We start from the raw sequence: 20,548 nt of genomic DNA, 5'->3' as shown, positions 1-20,548 counted from the left end.
CCAATTATATATTACCTCTTCTAATTAAAACCTTTTCTTTATTTAACTTAATTCATTAAACATTTATTTTTATATAAAAACATTAAATTTAAATCAAATAAATATATAATCGAACATCATGCATTAAATATAAATCCTTTATCATAACAATTAAGGAAAACATGACCCACATAAAAAAAAATAGAAAATAAAAGTGGAAAGCCTCGTACGTCCCCGTCCGCGTGTTCCACTCACCGTCGGTAATCCACGACCGCCCCTGCTTGGGGTTCACCAATCCCGGTAGGTGGGCATTGGCGGGGCACCGTACACGATGTGTCCGTTGCGCCTCGTCCTGGTGTTCCTCTCCGCCGCCCTCGCCGGATTCTTCGCCTGGAAATCGATCCGCTCCCCTCCCCCTTCCCCGATCTCCGATGACTCCCAGGAGATCGGCGACTCCTCCATCAAAGGCCGGATCCTCGGCGCTGGAAAGGTCGGTTTTTTCTTCAGATCTTAGACCCTTGCTTCTTTCCTTGGAAAGTTACTTCAGATCTTATACGAAGATGATTGCTTCTGAACAGGTGATTGAGAATGGGTACTGGGTGTTTCTTGATATGGCCAGCGGGAGGTACTTGTGGAGGGCGATGAGAGAAAGGTGAGAAGTTGGACGAAATCGATGATTTGGGGGTTCTTTTGGAGCACGCACTCGGTATCCTTTTTCGATGAAATTGGATAGTGTTGTTCTATGCATTGGATTGCAATTTAGCCGATGTGCCTCGGAATTCGATTTAAAGTTGTTGTTTCCTGTTCGAATGATTGTCTCTTGAGATCGGATTCATTGTTTGTGGTGATTATTGTCATCGTCTCGTCGATTTATATGCTATACTATGAATTTGTCTTATTAGATGGTGTTAAATCGATCAAAAACATCAAAAAATTAGCTTTTAATTTGCCAATGTAATGTCTTGTTTTTCTTATCTCGTTCTTTGAAGATTCAGTTGATGAGCAACAAATTGTACTCTGACATAGTTCTTCATTTCATCAGTCTTTATCAGAATCCAGAAAACTATCTCTTTCGTTTTAATTTCGTGTTCATGAGCTCAAACTGATTGATAATAAACCTGACAAGAAAACAGTAGAGCAGAAACGATAGTAGAGTAGAAGACACTGAAGGCATAAAAATAACTTGCTTCCATATGTACCCATAAATCCATAGAAGCAGCAAATAGAGAATTTGGAGTTTGATGGTTGCATTGACAAGGTTCCATTGCTCGACAAATACTATCGTATCGACGAAATTTATGGGAATTTTATAGTGATATTGTTGGCTTTGATTCTTGCACTATATATGTAGCAATCTCTGGACGAAAAATTTGTTGGAGAAACTTAATGTTACTTCCTTGAAGGTTAACATTTGCTATACTTATTGTGGTTGCCTATTCTTTGGCAATTATACTTTTGTGTCAATTCATTTGACTCGCCTTTCTGATTTATCATCGGTTAACATCATTTTTTATACTAGTTATTTATTTCCTTTTCTATCTAAGCGAATATTCTCCAGCTTCTCCCTTTTTTTTTCCGACATGAAAGATGCCATCATGTACTTTTATGGAGGAATTGCATCAAAAAATTTCAAGGTTTTATGTTCAATCCTAGTAAGAGATGTATGCTGTTGGATCATTTTGTACCACCAGATTCTTGTCCTCGGATACCCATAGATGAAGCTTTGTGAAGCTCTCTGCCTTATCCTTACTCGATGCATTAATCTAGCATATACATTCGTTGCCACCTTTCTGTAATTTGTTGCTGCCTTATCATGTCGTCGTTTTATTAAAAGCACTTCAATTCTTTCTTCTCTGTCATATATTTAAATAACTTTCACCATGAATTCACTTTGTTTTCTACAATTATATGTTCATCGACACTCCTATATCTGAAAATATTGCCTTGTTAATTTAACAGCAAATTTTATCGGCTTCAAAGGTTCGTTACTTGCACGTTCGTATATCCTCAATGAAATCGCTACTGAAGCTACCATAATCAGATGTTTGAGGTCTTATTTTCATTTAATATCCTATGAAAAGTTCTTTGTTTTATTCATTCGATAATAGGTATTTACGAGCAGAAGTTGCAGCCTTCTTTTAATGTAAGAAACAATCGCCATCATCAAGATCATATCTTGACTGTTTCTGTATGAACAAAAAGCTAAGCTTCGCGGTGCAATGCCATTTATTGTAATATATTTTGTTTCTAATGGAAATGAGGTTGATGTCAACTTTGTCGACATTCTGTTTCTTATGTGATGTCAAGTAAATTACCAGTAAGCAAGCCTTTGGATGATCTCATTTGGAGATACATGACAAGAACAGAGCCAGTGATTCCAACCTTCTTATATACACTTCTGTTCTCTATCAAATGGTAAGTAATGCTTAAGCTTAGCCGAGAGGCACATGCCCTTGAGAAAGCATGAATTGGAAATCTGGCATCGCAGCGCCACGCTTTCTTCTGGAGTGAGAGGTAAAAGCACTTGTAGTTTGAATACTTTGAATTCTAGTGTTCCATATCTATCTATGATTTGATCGTCAATTGGATTTTGATTCTTACTTGATTTCTGATGACTTGCAGGCTAGAAGGCATTGGTTGCATGATCAGGTAATTGGTGATCATACATTGCCATTTGGATTGCGTTCAGTGGTTTCCAGGATCTCAATCTCCCACTTGTACAAGCATCTGATTCCACCCTCCACCAATAAGTTTGGTTCATGCAGAACAATCTTTTTGATGGAACTGTATGTTACTCGTACTGCTTGGAATAGATTCTCTTCTTTCTCCAGAAAATGTACTCAACCCTGTATATGAGCAAATTGCATGAGAATTGTCAGGTCTCAAAGCAGAGGGGCTGGGGCTGCTGCATGGGGAGGGCTTCTTCCACAGACAGACTCGTCGCCATCGCGCTGGGGCTCCTCGCGGTGCTGTCGCCGCTGTACGTCAACAGGAAAACGACGATCAAGCCGGATGATGAAGACGACGGCAGCGGAGCTCTTCTGTCCCTGTGGCTCCCACTGGCGCTCATACTTCTGGTCGTCATCATCAACCTCGCATGGTTCGTGGAGCGGAGGATCGTGAGGCTCGACCCCTACTGGATACACAGGTTCGGAGGGTCTTCCTGTGGGATCATGATACTGCTCTTGGTTCTTGGAGTCTTGTTGAAATGTAAGGCTTCTCTGGGAGGTTGATCTTGATGTTGCTGTGTCTGTTAGTTTACTGGCATTTCGTCAAACACATGTAGCGAAGAAGATGGAGGAGTGTTTGTGGAATCAACCTGTTGGGTTTTCACCCCTGGAATGAACTGCTAAGATTTCTGATTGTAATTATGAAAAGTTGTGCTCCTCTTTCATCATCTTCTCAGTTGCAACTCTTTTTCACAGCCTCTAGAAGAATACTAATACATGAAAACTTGATTCAATGGGGACCTTTTTTGTCTCAATTTATCTACCAATCCAATCTAATAATTAGACCAACATGTGAAATATGGAGTAAGCATACAAGAAAGATATCCAGTAATAAAAAAAGAAAATTTTCACTTCAACAGCTATTATGCATAAAACCACCTTCATTTTCTCAACCGATGATTACTTAGTAAACAGCTTATTTGATTAACGGATGCATCGAAGACTACCATTGTCTGAAATTGCATGAAAATGTTGCTGGATTCGAAAAAGAGTACCATCTTAGACATGCAGATGGATTCAAAGAGCATTATTTGGGAAGAACAGATAAGGTTCCCAAAATAAAATCAAATGACCAAAAACTTATTCTAAGAGCCTCCAGAATACGGTTCGAGGATTGATCATATCGTCATATGATCGCCACAAGTATGTCCACCAGAATCCCGGTGTGATCATCAGGCGCCTGCAAAATGCACGAAACGTGAAACTTGATTAAAATTCTTGGGATATTCTTAGAGTATGACATATCTTAAGATTCTTTAAAAGGTCAATTCAAGACGGGTGAGTTACATTTAGTTGTTTATGGAGCATATAAGAGGACATCAAGATGAAAACTTTCCAGAAGAAGAAGAGCGTCCTATCCATCTTGCTCACGTAAAGTTTCTTATATTGTATAGATGGGAGATGTTTTCGATGGAAGAAAACAAGGGCGATCAATACGTAGAGCCTATCTATTGTCAAGTGATATGGTTTTCCTCGGAACATCCTTCGTCTGATGATGCAGACGAGAAGACGGATAGAGGATGAAATGTCATCGAGATATGCGTGTACATATAAAGATAGAACATCAGATTAATATAGGATCAATAACCATATCACCAGTCAAGCTAAAAGAGGTCAACAGACATGCATATGGATATGCATGTAACATCAGAGCAAAAGTATAACTGTCCTACTTCATGTATTAGAGACCCTCATGCGATTTATCGCTCTTCTATTTACAGGTAACCTAAGAAATGGCTAACTAGCATAGCATTATGAAACAAATTTATTTTGTTCATCCTATTTGTTTCTCCCATACCAAAACATTTCCAATGCTAACACCGCTCTCAACATTTTCCCACACCTTTTTCTCGCCGATCACAATGAAAATAATTCGGCACTGATCACAAATGAAGTGGCCAACATATCCATTTTTGAACTAAGTACCACAAACAACAGCCCTATCCTCATTTCAATCTAGAGACTCACAACAAAAGTGCAATTCACACTCGGAACTTGTAGTCGGCAATCCTTAGGGTTCTTTTATGTTTCATTAAGTTGCCTATAAATAAAATCTCACAAGCCTTAGTCAAAGGTACATCAAACAATTTCTCTTACTACCAAATCTCCTCTCACATGTCTCCATCTTTGCAATAGAGAAGTCTTATTGGATATAACTCGAATGCCTCTCACAAGCATCTCTTTGCTCGCGACGGTCATTCTAACAAATCATACCACAAAACGAACCTCTTAATCAGCAAAAGTTAATGAGAGCAGCATAGTGCAGAAAAAGATCAACAGTAAGAAGAAAAACCCAAGATTCAACATTTAAGTACATCAGAAAAATAAAACAGATTCAACATACAAAAGTAGTTCATTCTAGTACGATGACGACGATACTAAACACCATTTCCAAGCCCTCAATTTGCATATGAACTCATCATCATCATCCATTTAGCATGCCCACACGAAACCGATATATCGATATTTAACATAATTTCCCCTAAAAAAACCTAAGAAGCAAGTGACATTATTTGCTCCCCTCTTCAAATTCCATGTTTTGATCGACTGCTAAGAAAGGCTCTAAATCTTACAAACCAATAGCTATCTATCATTTCCACATTGTTGGAATATATAGAAAGCATTCAAAGGCGCTATCTATCTATATACCAATATAGAAAGAAGACTATAAACTGTAATTGGAGCAAACCTCTTTGGGTGAAGAACCGTCAAAGGCTGGCGGCAGGCGGTGGCGGCACCACGGCATCCAACACGATGACGCTCTCCAGAAGCGGCCTCACCTTCTCTTTCACAGACTCCAGCAAGTCCTTCTCTCCCGCATCCAACGCATCAAGCTCCTCCAGGCTGGGGAACACCGCAAGAAACCCCACGTCGAATCCCTTCGCCCTGGCCGGCGAGAAGTTCTCTCCGTAGCTCAGCTGCGTCACCGCGGCCGGCGCAAACGACTTGGCCTCCGCAAGCGTCTGCGCGAGCTCCGCCGCGGCCCCCTCCTTCGGCTTTGCGAGGGTCAGCCGCACCGCCGATCCGGTGGGCGGCGCTGCCGGGCCGTCGAGTTCGGCGACCCAGTCTACGGCCATGATGTCGTCGCAGATGGGGAGGACGTGCTCCTTGACGATGGCCACATGGGCCGGGTGGGCGGAGTAGGCAGCGAGGTCGGCCTTGGAGCGGTAGCGGCTGTGGAGGAGGTGGGTGAATCCGGCAGCGGAGGCGGCGGTGGATCGGTGTCGTAGGACGGGGCCGGCGGCGAGGTATACGGAGATGTCCAGGGAGATCAGGGAGCGTAGGTTGGAAACCATGGCGTCGACCTTGGACGGGTCGGTGGAGTCACGGACCTTGAAGAGGACGACGTGCTCGACGGTGGCGATGGCAGCCATCGTGGCGGCGGAAGAAGCGGAGGCGAACGGGCGGCGGCGAGGTGCGGACAGGGGGCGAGCGGAAGAGGGGAAGAGGGGGAATTTGAGGGGTGAACGAGGGCGCTGAACATAGGGGAAGGTTTTCAGACACGCCATTTCAACTTTTGACTACGATCCGGGAATTGTATCTTATTTGACGGCGGCGGCGCCGGGTTGCGTTAATACACAGATGCTCTGCAGGATTAGTTGACCGCAGTGCACACCCCTTTTGCTAAACGTAGGTAGCCTTGAACCGAACCGAACCGGCCGAATCAAACGGATTGAACCGGATACGTTAAGGATGACTCGCCGGTTTAATGGGCCTTGTCGACAAAGGGTTATATTAATCTCGCCTCGGGTCGGATAGGGTTCTTTTAACCCAACTAAGACTATTTCTTATAAATGAATAGTTTAGAAATATTTTATTTTTTTATTTTAGATTATAAATAATAAGAAATAATTATAAATAATAATCTTAAAAAATATTAAAAATTATATATAATATCCTATAAAATATTCATTTCAATGGGATCAATCATAAAATGCTTATCGAACCACAGTAATCGAAGTCATTCTTTATTTGTTCATACATCTACTCCGTTATATTACTCATGTATTAGATCATGTCAATAATCCACTCGACAAAGATTATCTTAATTATATTCTTATCTTTTTAATTTCATTAAGACAAAGCTTGTCGTCAAGATATGATATTTTATTTGACTATAATCGTTAATTGTTATACTAAGTATGATGCATCAAGTGTTAAATTATAGTTATAGATCATTGTCATCTCATCCAAAAGTCCTAATCTTATAAAGAAGAGAAGAAACATAATGCATGGCTCCGATATCATCATGTTAAGATATTAAACTTTTATCATCAATTAATATAAGAGTTTAGGTTGGTAGACGAGACAACTTATCTGTTCATTTATGAGCTATGCTTTAGCACATTCTAATGTCTGCTTCCGATGACCTCATGTCATTAATTAATAATACAATAGATATTTTTGTGTCATCAAACACCACCTTAATTGTTTATATATCATGCCGAGAGGATAGATAGCAAAGTTACCATAAGATAGAATTAGTTGACACCTGACTTGGTTTAGCACTGACTATTTGTCAATTGTCATCCAAGCAATTATATTTTTCGTATAAAGATATGTTTTTCCTCTAAAGTTTAATTTAAAATTTTTAAAATAAATTTAGAAGACGATGAAATATGATATTTAATCTCATGTTTATAGCTAAACTTCAATAATCATAGCTTCGATAAAGATGATTGTTTTTCCTAGCCTAAATATAGGCTCGATTATATCGAGAAAAAAAAATATTTTAAGTTTTTATTTGATAAATTATTTGAACATATTAGAATTAAATTTATTATCTTAGATTGACGATCAAATTTGATATCATGTGATAGAAAATTTAACATACCATGCAATAAATAGCCTACAAAAACAAAAAATAGCTGTGAGGTGTTCCTAAAGAGCTCTCTATCTAAAAGTTACTTTGATGTGTGAGTTCTGTAGCGGGGAAGACAGAATGAGTCGACTTGGCATGTGGAGGCAGAAAGGCTAATCCACTCTTTTACTTAACTATATATATCTCTCATAATGTTGAGCTATAAAGCCACTTCTTAATCACATTATTATACCTGTCCATTGATGCTCCTCTCGTCACTCGTGACTCGATTCGCTCCTCCACGGAGCAACGCGGCTTGCAACAAGTTACGAATTGTAATAGAGAGATGCTCCCTCCCGAGTCACACCTTAATCTACGAAGAGAACGTACTCGGATAGAAAATGAAATCATGATGGTGTGACTATGTTTTATATTATAAGAAGAAGAATAATAAGAATCATCGGATTCGGTCGAAACCCCAACTTTGTATCGCGATGCCAAAGGGATGAAGAGATATTATTTTCGACATATCATGGTTCCTTCCACTTGATCTCGTTAATACCATAATTAGTAAAGTCTAAAGAGAAAAAACAAAGGCTTTTTGATAATAAAGTATTAAAAAAATATTTTTATAATATCCACAAATCAAATTCTTAAAAGATAATAAAAAAATACCTTTACCATTTTGATAAAGCATATTTTGGACCCAAGACACGTCACATCGATGCACACGTCAAGTCAGAATCTGCACCGAAACGTTGTTCAACATGTCCCGTCTCAAGAACTCGGGGTGGTAACGTCTGACGTCGCTCCGCACGTCCTGAGATGGCGACGAGTCAGAAGTGTCGTCCTATCCCTCGAAGATCAACGGTCATGTTGAACCCGCGTGAAATTGACCCTCGTACAATAGTATAAACGTACTTGACCGATGAGAAAAACAAAGGCTTTTTGATAATAAAGTATTAGAAAGATATTTTTATGATATCTACAAATCAAATTCTTAAAAGATAATTAGAAAAATACCTTTACCATTTGATGAGCCATAAATGGGTGTTGATGGTGAAAAGTTCGAGTGATCAAAATGAAAACAAAGATGATCGAGTTGGATGAGATGAACAGACGCAATTACGCTTCAGGGGATCATGCGAAATTCCAGGGACGGTGGGGTAATTTTGCATCGCCCCCAATCCTAAAAGATTGACCGACTCGGAACAGAGACCGGCGTAGGTGAGAGGCCGCTTAAGCTGATGGCGGTGAGACCACCCTCACGAGGCCGAGATGAACGCAGAGGCCCACCGCCGTTGCTCTCGTTCTCCGCAGCAGATCTTTTCTAGTATTAGTTTACCGTGGTTCGAGGATCCCTTTCCCGTCTCTCTCTCTCTCTCTCGTGTACCTTTCCTTGGAGATTCGACTCGATCGCCGATAGCATCGAGGGTTCTCGCCCTCGATTTCCTCGCCTCCCACCCTTGCCGAATCTCCAAGGTATGTCTCGAACCCCGGAAGACGAGATTGGCAGCGCAAAGATCTCTTTTCTGTGCGCTCGATCGCAACAAGATCCTTTCTCGAGTAGCTTTGTTCACGGTGTTAGAGGGGATTACCAAGAGCTGGGTGTCAAAAATCGATCTTTTTGTTTGCCTCGCCCTTTGCTCTCGGTGGGGTGTGATCTTCTGCTATGCGGTTGCCGTTTAAGGAACTGGTCTAAAGGCTTTGTTGTACCGTCTTCCGCAGCTGCTCGCTTTCCTGTTCTTGTCCAGAATCATAGAAAGACCCTTTTGCCGTCCGATTTTTCCTTCCGTTTTCCCCGGACAAAAAGATTGTTGTTTTCTGCTTCTGCTTCTGCTTCTGCTTCTGCTTCTTCTTCTTGCTTTTGGTTTCTTGCCTTGATTGATTCAACGTGAGATTTGCGGCAGGGGGTGGCGTGGAGAAAGAAAGCTACGGGGAATTGGATCGGCTTTCGTGTGCCATCATAGAGAAAGAACCATGCTATCTGATCTCCCTTTTCTTTCTGAAAAGGAGCTACGGAGGGCCATTATTTCCTCACGATCCTTGTCTCTCATGCCTACCAACGCCTGACACCTTTATATTAGATTCCCCTCTTCCCTCCCGTGTCTCTTCCGGCTGATCTCAGTTTGCTGTTCCCTACCCAAACTGCTTGATTTCATTCAACCCGGGTCTTCTTCCCAAGTCTTTTTCCTCTGTAAAGTCGCTTCTTTTTCTGCCTTTCTTTCTCTCTCGTGATATGAATCGTCTGCAGGGCTATTTGTTTTGATCTGATTCGAGTTGGTGAGAGGAAGAGGGAGAGGGGGATGATGGAAGGAGACCGCTTCTCGGGGCTTGGCAATGGAACCCAGGTGGACGGCAAAGTCCTGCAGACCTTCCAGAAGAGCTTTCTCCAGGTGGAGAACATCCTGGATCAGAACCGGCAGTTGATCAATGAGATCAATCAGAACCACGAGTCGAAGATCCCCGACAACCTCAGCCGCAACGTCGGCCTGATCAGAGAGCTCAACAACAACATCCGCCGCGTCGTCGACCTCTACGCCGACCTCTCCCTCTCCTTCACCCGCTCCATGGAAGCATCCTCCGAGGGCGACTCCGAAGGCAAGCCCGGCCACAAGCGAAACAGGCCTGGGTAGAGAGGAAGCAGATGAAATGGCTTAGTTAGAGTTAGGATCGACAAACTGCAAGCTTGGGGATGGGATCGAAATAACAAAGCGACTGCTTGCGCTGTTGTAATCATTATTGTGACGCTCAATCTTCTATCTCAGTTATGCGAGAACAGCGTTCCTTCTTCTTCTTCTTCCTGTTCTTGATGTGCGGTTCCCTTTTGCCATGGAATCAAAAGTGTTCGATCTTTTTCATGGGACAGATGCCTGCAAGTTTAGTGGGCTCCTGTAGATGCCTTGGAGACATCAGCAAAGAGAGTTCTGCTCTGGATAAATTTGTTGGCCGCCAATCATACTCCACAGAGCCATGGAATCTCACATGAGGAACAGACGAGTCTTTTTGACCACTTTCTTTAATGTAGCCGGTGCCAGTCGCTTGCATATTCTTGGGTTGGAGGTAAAACACCATAAAAGAATACAGAAACAAGGGAGAGCTACAGAGCAGACATCTACGTACCTGTGATGGATGGCAGTGAAAGAGGACAAAAGGTGGAGATGGGGGTGGGGGTGATGAGGCCTGCTCCGATGCTTATCCCTTAATATCTGGTCATGGATTCCACCACCACCACCACCACCACCACCAGTCTGCTGTCTGAGTTGATCTGCCATCTGTCCTCAGGTGGACCAGCAGAAGCAATCCGACACTGCTTGTTTGCAGGAGTTGGTAGGAAGATCCACATGGGTCATCATCTCCCTGGAATTGCCAATTCCTGCTGAGATGCTTAGTCGAGTTGTCCGCAGTGGGCAGAGAGAGATGTGGCGATGCCATGGCTTCTGACAACTGGTTTCTGGAATAAGATATGTGTTAGCCTGCTGCTAACTGCGGTCTCACTGCTGTCATTTTGGCCTTTCAGCTATCGCTAAATCTGCAGTCATTTAGGATATATATAAAATGTTGAATCAGTCAATACATGAACAAAACGTGACAATGAAGAAGACAGAGGATGGAATAAGTTCTTGCATCACTCGCAAACTACCTGCCAAGAAAACCAGACCATGGCATCCTTATCATCAACTCCAGTCTGATCAAAACATACAGCAGAACAGTGTACTTTCCCGTTAAGCAGAGGGCCTGTATCAGAAGCTTGCATGGTTGTATCATATTGTTCCTCGGAATAGGGCATATGACCATTATCACACTCTGTCTTCCGCTATATTTGATTTTGGATTCCATCAGCAATCTTATGTTTCACCTATGTCTGCATACATTCAACTAATTACCATCTACTTTAAGCGCGGAATCCGCACACAATTACCAGACTGCCATCGGTCTCTACATGCGCGGGTGCATCACCATAACGTGTCCCGTAGCGCAACTTATCTAAACTCCCGTCTCGATAAACGAAACACGCGAGGGGGTATCTGCAAAACTACCTCTTGTTTCGATTTAGGGTTTCGAGACAGGAGAAAGAGCAGCCGCGTCTCGCTCTCTCTCTCTCTCTCTGCCTTGAGCAGGTCGGGCGAAGGCTTCGGACCAGACGACGCAACGCATCTCTTGAAAGCCCTAAACGAGGGATGAATCTTGGAATCCGATGTGGGTTTTTCTTTGCCGATGGTCGACGCCGAGGTATCGAATTTAATTCTACAGCCGAACTAAAGATTTACCATTGTTGGCTCGGATTAAGTCGATTCCGTATGGTTTGCTACGGAATCCTGATTCTTTGAGGTTGTTCTTGATGGGATTCCGTAGGTATTACCGGCCCCTCGCCGTGTGGTGTGAAGCGATTGTGGATGTGTTGCTGCTGGTCAGATTAGATTTAACTTTGGAGATTTGCGGTACTTCTCGATGATCGTTCTGCCCACCGGCTTAGTTGAGACAGAGGCGAACGTTGGTGGGGGCGATGCTGCCATGAGTAGTTCGTCCGGTGAGTCCTTTGTGACTATATTGATCTATCCTCATACCCCTTTGATCGAAAGTGTCTTTCTCATCAATGACCCTTTTGGTGTGTTATCTATCTAACTCGATGCTTCAAGGAAAAAGAAAGATAATTAGATAGTGGTATGGCCTTCTAGTGCATTCATTCTCTGTGGATCATATCTGTAAGGTTATACGATGGTTGATTCGCATGGGTTGATGAGAGGAAAATGGGGAAAATACCGATCAGAGAAATATTTTTGCTGAATTATGTCAATGCAGAAAATTATAATGCCAGTTTGATATGGACAATCGATCATTTTCCTAATGCATGCTCGATCCTACAGGTGTTGTATGCTCAGAACATGATGGATGGTGAAGTTTCTGTTCTTATTCCTGATAAGTTGGGCCTGTGAAATACTGAATATTCCTTGAAACCTATGAGATTATATAAGCCTTGTCATAGTGGCTTTGATAGGGTTTTTCTTACAGATGAGTGAATGCTAATAATCCTTTTTTTTTTCCTTAAAGATCTTCAAACTTCTTAATATTTTATGATGTTCTAACTTCTAATGTACATATTGCTGCAACTTTTGTGGATCTTTTGGAGATAATCGAGTTTAATTCTTTGGTACTACATGTCATCTTTACAGCAGGTCGGTTCCTCGTTCCGATACTGTTTCTGAGGATGACAAGATTCCACTTAACCCTTCCATGCATTTTTCTGCAGTAGTTGTCATTTTATTGTGCTATTGCTTACTGCATTGGAGGGTAAATTTTTTATAATGTACAATAATTTTCTGATTTGTCTTTTATTACTCCAGAGTCTTGAGCCTGATTGGATCTTCAAACTCGAGAAACATAACAGATTTAGCATCATGAAATACGGTAAACTCTAAGGTCCTTCTTTGGTTGTGTTCTTTTGTATATCCTTTGATTAAGATCAAGAACTGTCTTCAAGATTTTACACAGCTTACAGTTTCAGTATTAGATTGGATCTGAATTTACCTATCGTGTGTAGTAATGTCTGTTTTATAGTAGAGGAAAGTGTGTGGGTTATCAATTCTCCCCTCCTATGTGGATGATAGGGAGATCCTTGTAACCCACCCTCATAAACTGTCTTCTAGATGAGGATACTCTCCTCATCCTCATACAGATTTAGAGGTTTGTTTTACTCGTTATCGTGTCATTTGTCAAATTCATCTCATGTTTGATCTTTCAGGCTATGAATCTTGGAACATCTAGTCAGAAAATGGTGACTTGCTATCATGCATTTGAAAATAATGCCCTTCTCTGCACTGGAATTGTTCAATCTTTTCGGTATGTCCATCTAATTGTCTTCTTGCCGTGCAGGATTACATTTATCTCGGTGTTTTGTTTCCTCGCCAACCATGTTTTCGTCTACATCAAACTCAAGGAAATGGGCAGTCGGGTTATATGCTAAATGTTTTGTTCCAACCGACGATATTTCTTGGGCAACATTCTGTATCCATATACATGGAAAATTCTTGGAAAGATATTAGTGCTTGAAGTCAGGGTCAAGCTTTTTGAGAAGTATTTGAACTAATGAGCTATACGACTGATGTAGCACGCAAGTGCATCAATTTTGTCAGCAGGGAAGAAATGGAAGCTGTCACTAGTTGAGCCCTTTAACCACTTAAATGTAACTCGAACATACTATTATTTTCTTCTAGTAGTAGACAAATAAAGTAACATGCTAAAAAAAAAATAAACAGGGGGTGCATATTCGCGTGCATTCGATTATTTGGCAGGAACATGTGCAGTACGGACGAAAAAGAAAGTATTAGTCTTTTCGCTAGACTTGTTTTTTAACTATTTTTTCAGTAATTTTTTTTTTCTTTTTGGACTTTTCTTTAATTATGTCTCCATTTTTCAATTTTTTTCATTTGACATTCTCATTTTTTTTTCTGACACTCCAAATTCTTTTTTCTTTTTTTTTTTTACTCTTTCTTCTCTCATCTACTCCTATTCGTTTCTCATCTTCATCTTTTGGCCATGAGGAGACGGTGGATCTTTCAGTGGCCTGGGTGAGATGCAGAGGCAAAAGCAATGGGCAACGAGAAAATAGCATGTAATATATTAGAAAAAAAAAATAAAGGTATCACATGGGAATATTAAAAATGGGACATCATCAGAAAAAAAAAGTTCAAAAAAGAGATTGTTTCATGAAAAATGTTTAATTTTTTATCTATGATTTTTTTGATGAAAAATTTTGTTTTAGTTATCTGGTGTAAATAAAAATTTGAAATTCCGGAAACGACATTAAACTATATTTTCGCAAGCCGAGCATTTCCTTACGCCCTCAACCGGCATTAATATCCAGGTTTCGGAGAAAGAAATTAAAAAAAAAAATCAAGATTAAAAATACACTATTCGTTTAATATGATGGAAATGCGGGGTATCGATCCTCGTACCTCTCGCATGCTAAGCGAACGCTCTACCATCTGAGCTACATCTTCAGATTGAAATATTATAAGTACAGATTTTATTTATTGTATAAAATATTTATCTTTTGCTTTTCTAAAAGTAACCATGAATTAAATGTGTAAAGATAGAAAATTTTGAACTCTAAAATTTGTTCATGCCCTACCATAAAATCATTTGTTATATTCTATTTACGGAACACGAAATCTGCAACTTATTCTTTGAACTTATGATGATGCCTTGAGATTATGCTGTTGGATATACTCCGGAAAACTTGTGCAAGAACTTTGAAAAAAGGAAAAAGAAAACCAAAGCGGGAAAAACAGCAAGGAAGGAACCTAACCTGGGATGAATAGTAGTTGAGGGGAGGGACCATGGCGAGGTCGATTCTTGTCGCCTCGGATCTGGCGCAGGTGCACCCTTCAACCCCTTGCAAGAAGCCGACAGCAATGCTTCACCGAAATCTGAGAAAGAAGACCAGCCAGTCATTATGGCCATCCATTACGAACTCTCAGAGAGAGGGCACAGTGCTTGCTTTAAGATTAGGACCAGGCATCGTTAGAGCTTGGTCCAAAAGAGAAAGTTGCACGTGGGGCTCCTTCACGCGTGCCAGGCCGTGTCAGGTGAGGCTTTAAAGATCGTTGCTGTTGATCCATCCCACACACATCTTTCTCAAAAGGCACACCACCTGGTTTTTTGGTTCCTCCGGTCTCGGATCTGTTTCCCATCGGGCCCTCATCATTTCATCGGCCTTTCATTCACTAGCGACGTGAAGTGGGCTATGGCTAAAATCGAGTCGGATCTCGATGCAACCACTTCGGGATCCGACTCAAATAGGAAACGCCTACATATTGCATGAATTTTAGAGGCAAATCGGGTCCGGATCTTGATATGTTAAACATACTTTGTCAATCGAGATTCCACATGTCGATCCCGGTCCATTGCAAAATGAATTCATTCACCAGTAAAGATGAAACTAAAATAATCCTTCACAGTATTTTTGACTTGAAAGCATTCATTCCACTAATAGTCAAGATTCTAAGACTGTTAACTAGAGACTAGACTCTCTCATCATCCACTCGTACAACTTCGATCAGGATTGAGAGTTGTTCAAGAAAACTTCATTTCAAGTCGAGTTATTCAGAAGAGATTAACTCCAAGTCACGACCATCTAAGCTCATATCTTGCATCAGGTGTCCGATATCTAGAGCTGATTAGATGAAATCAAGTAATGTCAGATGAGTCGATAGAGTATGGGAAAACAGGTCATGTCAGATTAATTTCGACATGTAGAATTGATGATCAACTTGGGTGAGTTGGGTCCCAAGCAAATGCAGCAGTGGAGCCAGAGGACAAAAGCAAAACGGAAGGAAAGAAAAGAAGGGAGGATCTGTCTCCTTCATCCTTCATCCTTCACCTCTGCCTCATTCTTCGGGATCGCCTATCTTTTCTTCTTGTCTCCCTGCCACCCTCTCTCTCGCTCCTCTGTCATCCCTCTTTTTCTCTCCCTACTGTTCCCACACAATCGTCTGCTTTAGTTTAACGAGAAGAAAAGCCAGCAAGCACGAGGAAACTGAGAGACCAGTCCTTTTCCACTTTATCTCTCTCTCTCTGTGCATTACATATTATGGTGTCAAGACTGTGTTAAACAGCCAGTTCTATATTTTGGGACCATGTATTTGATGGGACTATAAAGGTTCTATTCCGCTTTCTACGGACTGCTAAGAAAGAAGAGTTCATTAAGCAATCAAGCGAAACACTCACTAGTGTTTCGCCATCAGCATTCATACACAAACTCAACTCTGGTGGGTACTGTACTCTAATCCGACCAAAAAGCTGGAACCAGTTGCTCATGTCTGCTTACACACAAGGGTGGAGGAGTTCAGCTGCAATTGTTATATGCCTAACCCACGAGGTACAACTGTGCAAGCAGTACTACTTAAGACTCTCTGCACACTCCTTTCACACTTGGCTACACCAAAAATTTGATGACAAAGTCAAATATTTGAGTAGCATAGTCCTTACAAATATGATTGAAGTAAAAGCAGTACTACTTAAGACTCTCTGTACACTCCTTTTACACTTGGCTACACCAAAAATTTGATGACAAAGTCAAATATTTGAGTAGCATAGTCCTTACAAATATGATTGAAGTAAAAGCAGTACTACTTAAGACTCTCTGTACACTCCTTTTACACTTGGCTACACCAAAAATTTGATGACAAAGTCAAATATTTGAGTAGCATAGTCCTTACAAATATGATTGAAGTAAAAGCAGTACTACTTAAGACTCTCTGTACACTTCTTTTACACTTGGCTACACCAAAAATTTGATGACAAAGTCAAATATTTGAGTAGCACAGTCCTTACAAATATGATTGAAGTAAAAGCAGTACTACTTAAGACTCTCTGTACACTCCTTTTACACTTGGCTACACCAAAAATTTGATGACAAAGTCAAATATTTGAGTAGCACAGTCCTTACAAATATGATTGAAGTAACCATTAATCTAAAAAACCTAATGGTTAAGAAATGTCTCAGAAATATAGAAGAGCGGATATAAAATTCCATCTCATATCATAATAAATGTTTTAAATTACATTATAATGAATCTCAAAAGCTTAAATTGTTGAAAAAAGATTCATTATTCATTAAACTCCTAAATAGTCTCAACCGTTAGCTACATCCTTCTTCAGCAATTTGTTTAAACTTAAAAGAGACACAAGGAGTAAAGTTTAGCTTAATGATCCAAGAAACTACGATATGCATTTAATTAGTTGTCTATAGTATGCAAGAAATTCTCCGGTAAGAAAAATTGAATAGCTTAGTGTTCTTTTTGTTTTCTTTCAATTTTTGTGTTCATCATCATGTTCTATCTTGAACCTTGAAATTACAACCTGGTATGTTTTAGTATGCTTCGAGGGGTCAAGACTGTGCCAAAGTTATTAAGAAATGATGAAAAACCTTGTTGGTCGATTGTGATCGGTCATGACAAAAAAAAAAAGGGGGAAGGAAAACAGTGCCCACTTTGCTCTTTTCTTTACCCAGTTGCTCGATGTTCCATCTTGCTTTCCTCTAGCCTCACACGTTCTCTCGGACATTAAATCTGGTGAAGCCAGCACGCTCCCAAGCCTCAGAAGCTTCCCCTCCTACCATTCAAAATTCTCAAGGACCATCCTACACTCTCAAAGCCGACAACTAGGCTACACGGGGGCATATGATTAGTGCATTAATTACTTGCTTCAATTCACTAACCCGAGGCCAAGACACCTTTTTGCCCCCACGTGTCACCTTAATTTAATCACCCCCAAGCAAAGCAAAGCTTCCCACCAAATCATAAGACTTGCTTAATTAGCAGTTGTAAGCAACCGGGAGCAGTGTTAACACTAGACATTAAACAAATTGATACTCAATCAAGACCTATTCGTAGGTAATTAAGAGGTCAGAAGAAGTTTCCAATTGACAATTGAACTAAGAAAATATAAATATCCTAACTAATTCAATGTAAAATTGATGACACCAAAACAATCTTATTAATTCTATCCTTCTGTCGAAAATGTGTTTTTGTTACTAAATCTACTCTACATAATGCATTGCATTGCAGAATTAGACTGATCTCTTCGGTGTACTACCAATTTAAGGTGGGGGGGTATGGTTCGTACCTGCGTTGCGTGACGGACAGCAAGCGAATCAGGCGGCGGAGTCGCCCGTCACGAATCACACGGACCACCTCGACCGGGCCCCGCGCCTAGAAAAGGAATCAGAGAAGTGCCACGTCAGCGTGTACTCGCGCGTGAATCCCCCTCAAAAAGACGCGCTACCGAGCGAGTGATCCCATCACCGCCCACCTTTCTCGTCTTGCTTTCTCTTGCTTCTCATCGAGAGCCATTCGCACTTCTGCTTCTCACCGCCCAACTTCGCCTTTTCCTGTCTCTTCATCGTTTCCTCGCCTGCGAAGAAGAGAACATAGAGATAAGACCGAGGGAAGAACTTAAGTGTTGGTGTTCTGTACTTGCTTTGTATACGTACATAATGGAAGAGAGGTGGGCGAGGGGAAAGCCCAGGAACGGTCACCAGAACCCCTCCTTCTCCTCCACCCTCCTCGACGCCATCTACCGCTCCATCGACGAGTCCGACGGCGGACCCACGTGCGACCGCCACTCTCTCATCACCGTGCCGAAGCGCCCTCCGCCGCCCCTCCGGTCGGCGTCAGAGTGGCGAACCGCAGAGGCGGCGACCCGTTGCCGGCCGCTTGCGCCCATCTCCACCTCCAGTTCCTCAGACAAATCAAGCTACGGCGGCTTCTCCTCCTCTTCCGAGCCCGACTCGGGGGTAAACCGGCTCAGGCCGATCCTGACCGTCGGAGCTCCGATCCGCTCCATCCCTCCTCCGCCGGCTGCTGCGGTGTTCGACCGCCGTGAGGAGGAGAAGAAGAAAAAGAAGACGGGCTCGATCCGCGGCAGGCTTCGAGACGCGAGAAGTTCCAGGTCGGCCGCGCCGGCGTCCCCGGGCGCCCGCCTCGCCGGCTTCCTCGGCTCTGTATTGTCGGCGGTGTCGGTGATCCCGAGAAGGCCAACGCCCACCGCTGTCACCGCCGCGGGCGGATGCGACGACTCCGCCTGCTCCACGGCGTCGTCCCTCTCGCGATCCTGCCTCATCAAGAAACCATCGACGAGGGAGCAGCCTCCGTCGGGGGAGGGGGAGAAGCGATCGGTGACGTTCTACCCGGTGAGCGTGATCGTGGACGAGGATCTGCGGCCGTGCGGGCACAAGAGCGTCTATGGAGCGGACACCGCGCCCCGAAGGCCGTCGGCGGTGGCAATGAAGGCGAGGAGGAGGGTGGAAGAGCTCCTAAGAGGGATGGAGGAGGAGGAAGAGGAAATGAGCGATTCAAGCTCCGATCTGTTCGAGTTGCAGAACTTGACGGTGATCGGAAGGGAAAGAGGAAGGGGAAGGGGAGTGGGAGGAGGTTACGGTGATGAGCTTCCGGTGTACGAGACGGCCCACCTCGACATGAATCGCTCCACTTCCCAGTCTCAACGTTTCCTAAAAATACAAGAAAGAATGTAAAGAAAAAGGCGGAGAATTGGGTGGTGATATCTTAGGAGGGTTTGGTGTCTTTCGTTGATCTTTATCGGCTTCTTACTATGGTTTGGGTTTATCTCTTTGTAAGACTGTTCGGTTCTGTAGCTATCAGCTTGTGTACGAATACGAAGAAAGCTTAAGTATTATTGTTCATGAACTACTAATTAGTGTCTTACTGCATGGGGTATGAGAATCTTATATGAATTTGCCTATGATGTACGGTCGAGGGATAATATGATAAGTTAGATCTCTCTAGTATTTTTTATTCTTAGATTTAAAAAATTTATATTAGAATATATATAGTTATGAAAGTGTAACATCTAATTTTATTTATCATAATCTTATCAGTTTTATCGATAAAAATATCAAAATGATATATAAAAAAATAATTTTAATGTTTTAATTATATTTTCGATGGTGACAAACAAAGATACTATTGGGGGTCGCAGGTGGTTATTGTGGATGAGGAAAGAGAGCAACAATAAAATGTGAGGCAAAATAAGAAGAATAAGAGGACGTCATAGATGTTGACGCTTTGTCGGTGCCAACAATGATGCGATGAAGGGCGACATTACTCTATATCTGCATCGGTGTCGATGTCGGCGTAGATGCATAGCATCGACATCTGTATCGCCCTTTTCTTCCTCTCCTCATCTCTCGTCGCAGTTCTCCTTTTCCATCCACAATAGCCATCCATAGCCCCTAGCGACGTCGTCCTCTATCACCACCGAAAAAATAACTAGGAATTTGAAATTATCCTTTTACCCATCATTTTTGTGCTTCCATCGATAAAATCGATGATATTAGGGTAAATATAGATATTTCACTTTCATAACTATAGGGATTTCAATGTAAATTTTTTAAGTTCAAGGACTGAGATACTAAAGAGATCTAATTATAAAGGATAATTTATAATTAACTCTACTGTCAATCCAGTAAAAGAATGATTTAAAGAAATCGACAGACAAAAGAGGGAAACTTGTAGAG

At 41.8% G+C, this 20,548-nt stretch overlaps 5 protein-coding genes across 10 annotated transcripts; 4 read left to right on the top strand and 1 right to left on the bottom strand.

The window, feature by feature from the left end:
- Window positions 1–185: 185 nt before the first annotated feature.
- LOC135676147 (uncharacterized) lies at window positions 186–2,262 on the top strand. 5 transcript variants are annotated; one of them, XM_065187006.1, is made up of 3 exons: window positions 186–469; window positions 558–631; window positions 2,088–2,262. In XM_065187006.1, exons 1-3 carry the CDS (start codon window positions 311–313, stop codon window positions 2,119–2,121), a joined length of 267 nt encoding a protein of 88 aa, XP_065043078.1. In that variant the 5' UTR covers window positions 186–310; the 3' UTR covers window positions 2,122–2,262. The 5 variants fall into 5 exon arrangements, 3 of the variants coding, with proteins under 3 accessions (XP_065043078.1, XP_065043077.1, XP_065043079.1); XM_065187005.1 differs by having other exon boundaries at window positions 1,939–2,262; XR_010514157.1 differs by having other exon boundaries at window positions 197–469; window positions 558–685.
- Window positions 2,263–2,352: 90 nt separating this feature from the next.
- On the top strand, window positions 2,353–3,376 carry LOC135676146 (uncharacterized). The gene is made up of 3 exons (XM_065187004.1): window positions 2,353–2,493; window positions 2,602–2,765; window positions 2,859–3,376. The coding sequence occupies exons 2-3, from the start codon at window positions 2,739–2,741 to the stop codon at window positions 3,210–3,212; spliced, it is 381 nt and encodes a 126-aa protein (XP_065043076.1). The 5' UTR covers window positions 2,353–2,493; window positions 2,602–2,738; the 3' UTR covers window positions 3,213–3,376.
- A 236-nt stretch (window positions 3,377–3,612) lies between these two features.
- LOC135676145 (stress-response A/B barrel domain-containing protein UP3-like) lies at window positions 3,613–6,236 on the bottom strand. The gene is made up of 2 exons (XM_065187003.1): window positions 5,398–6,236; window positions 3,613–3,888 (listed from the first exon to the last, which is right to left on the bottom strand). The coding sequence occupies exon 1, from the start codon at window positions 6,215–6,217 to the stop codon at window positions 5,417–5,419; it is 801 nt and encodes a 266-aa protein (XP_065043075.1). The 5' UTR covers window positions 6,218–6,236; the 3' UTR covers window positions 3,613–3,888; window positions 5,398–5,416.
- Window positions 6,237–8,737: 2,501 nt separating this feature from the next.
- Window positions 8,738–10,306, top strand: LOC135676143 (protein ELF4-LIKE 3-like). 2 transcript variants are annotated; one of them, XM_065187000.1, is made up of 3 exons: window positions 8,758–8,991; window positions 9,420–9,680; window positions 9,764–10,306. In XM_065187000.1, the coding sequence occupies exon 3, from the start codon at window positions 9,816–9,818 to the stop codon at window positions 10,143–10,145; it is 330 nt and encodes a 109-aa protein (XP_065043072.1). In that variant the 5' UTR covers window positions 8,758–8,991; window positions 9,420–9,680; window positions 9,764–9,815; the 3' UTR covers window positions 10,146–10,306. The 2 variants fall into 2 exon arrangements, with proteins under 2 accessions (XP_065043073.1, XP_065043072.1); XM_065187001.1 differs by lacking the exon at window positions 9,420–9,680 and having other exon boundaries at window positions 8,738–8,991.
- A 7,964-nt stretch (window positions 10,307–18,270) lies between these two features.
- LOC135676142 (protein BIG GRAIN 1-like) lies at window positions 18,271–19,721 on the top strand. The gene has a single exon (XM_065186998.1). It carries the CDS (start codon window positions 18,509–18,511, stop codon window positions 19,544–19,546), a length of 1,038 nt encoding a protein of 345 aa, XP_065043070.1. The 5' UTR covers window positions 18,271–18,508; the 3' UTR covers window positions 19,547–19,721.
- The last annotated feature ends 827 nt before the right edge of the window (window positions 19,722–20,548 follow it).

The sequence above is a fragment of the Musa acuminata genome, chromosome BXJ1-6, assembly GCF_036884655.1.
Source record: "Musa acuminata AAA Group cultivar baxijiao chromosome BXJ1-6, Cavendish_Baxijiao_AAA, whole genome shotgun sequence".
NCBI lineage: Eukaryota > Viridiplantae > Streptophyta > Magnoliopsida > Zingiberales > Musaceae > Musa > Musa acuminata.
Note: the sequence above shows the minus strand (reverse complement) of the source record. Positions and strands in the feature narration are given on the sequence as shown.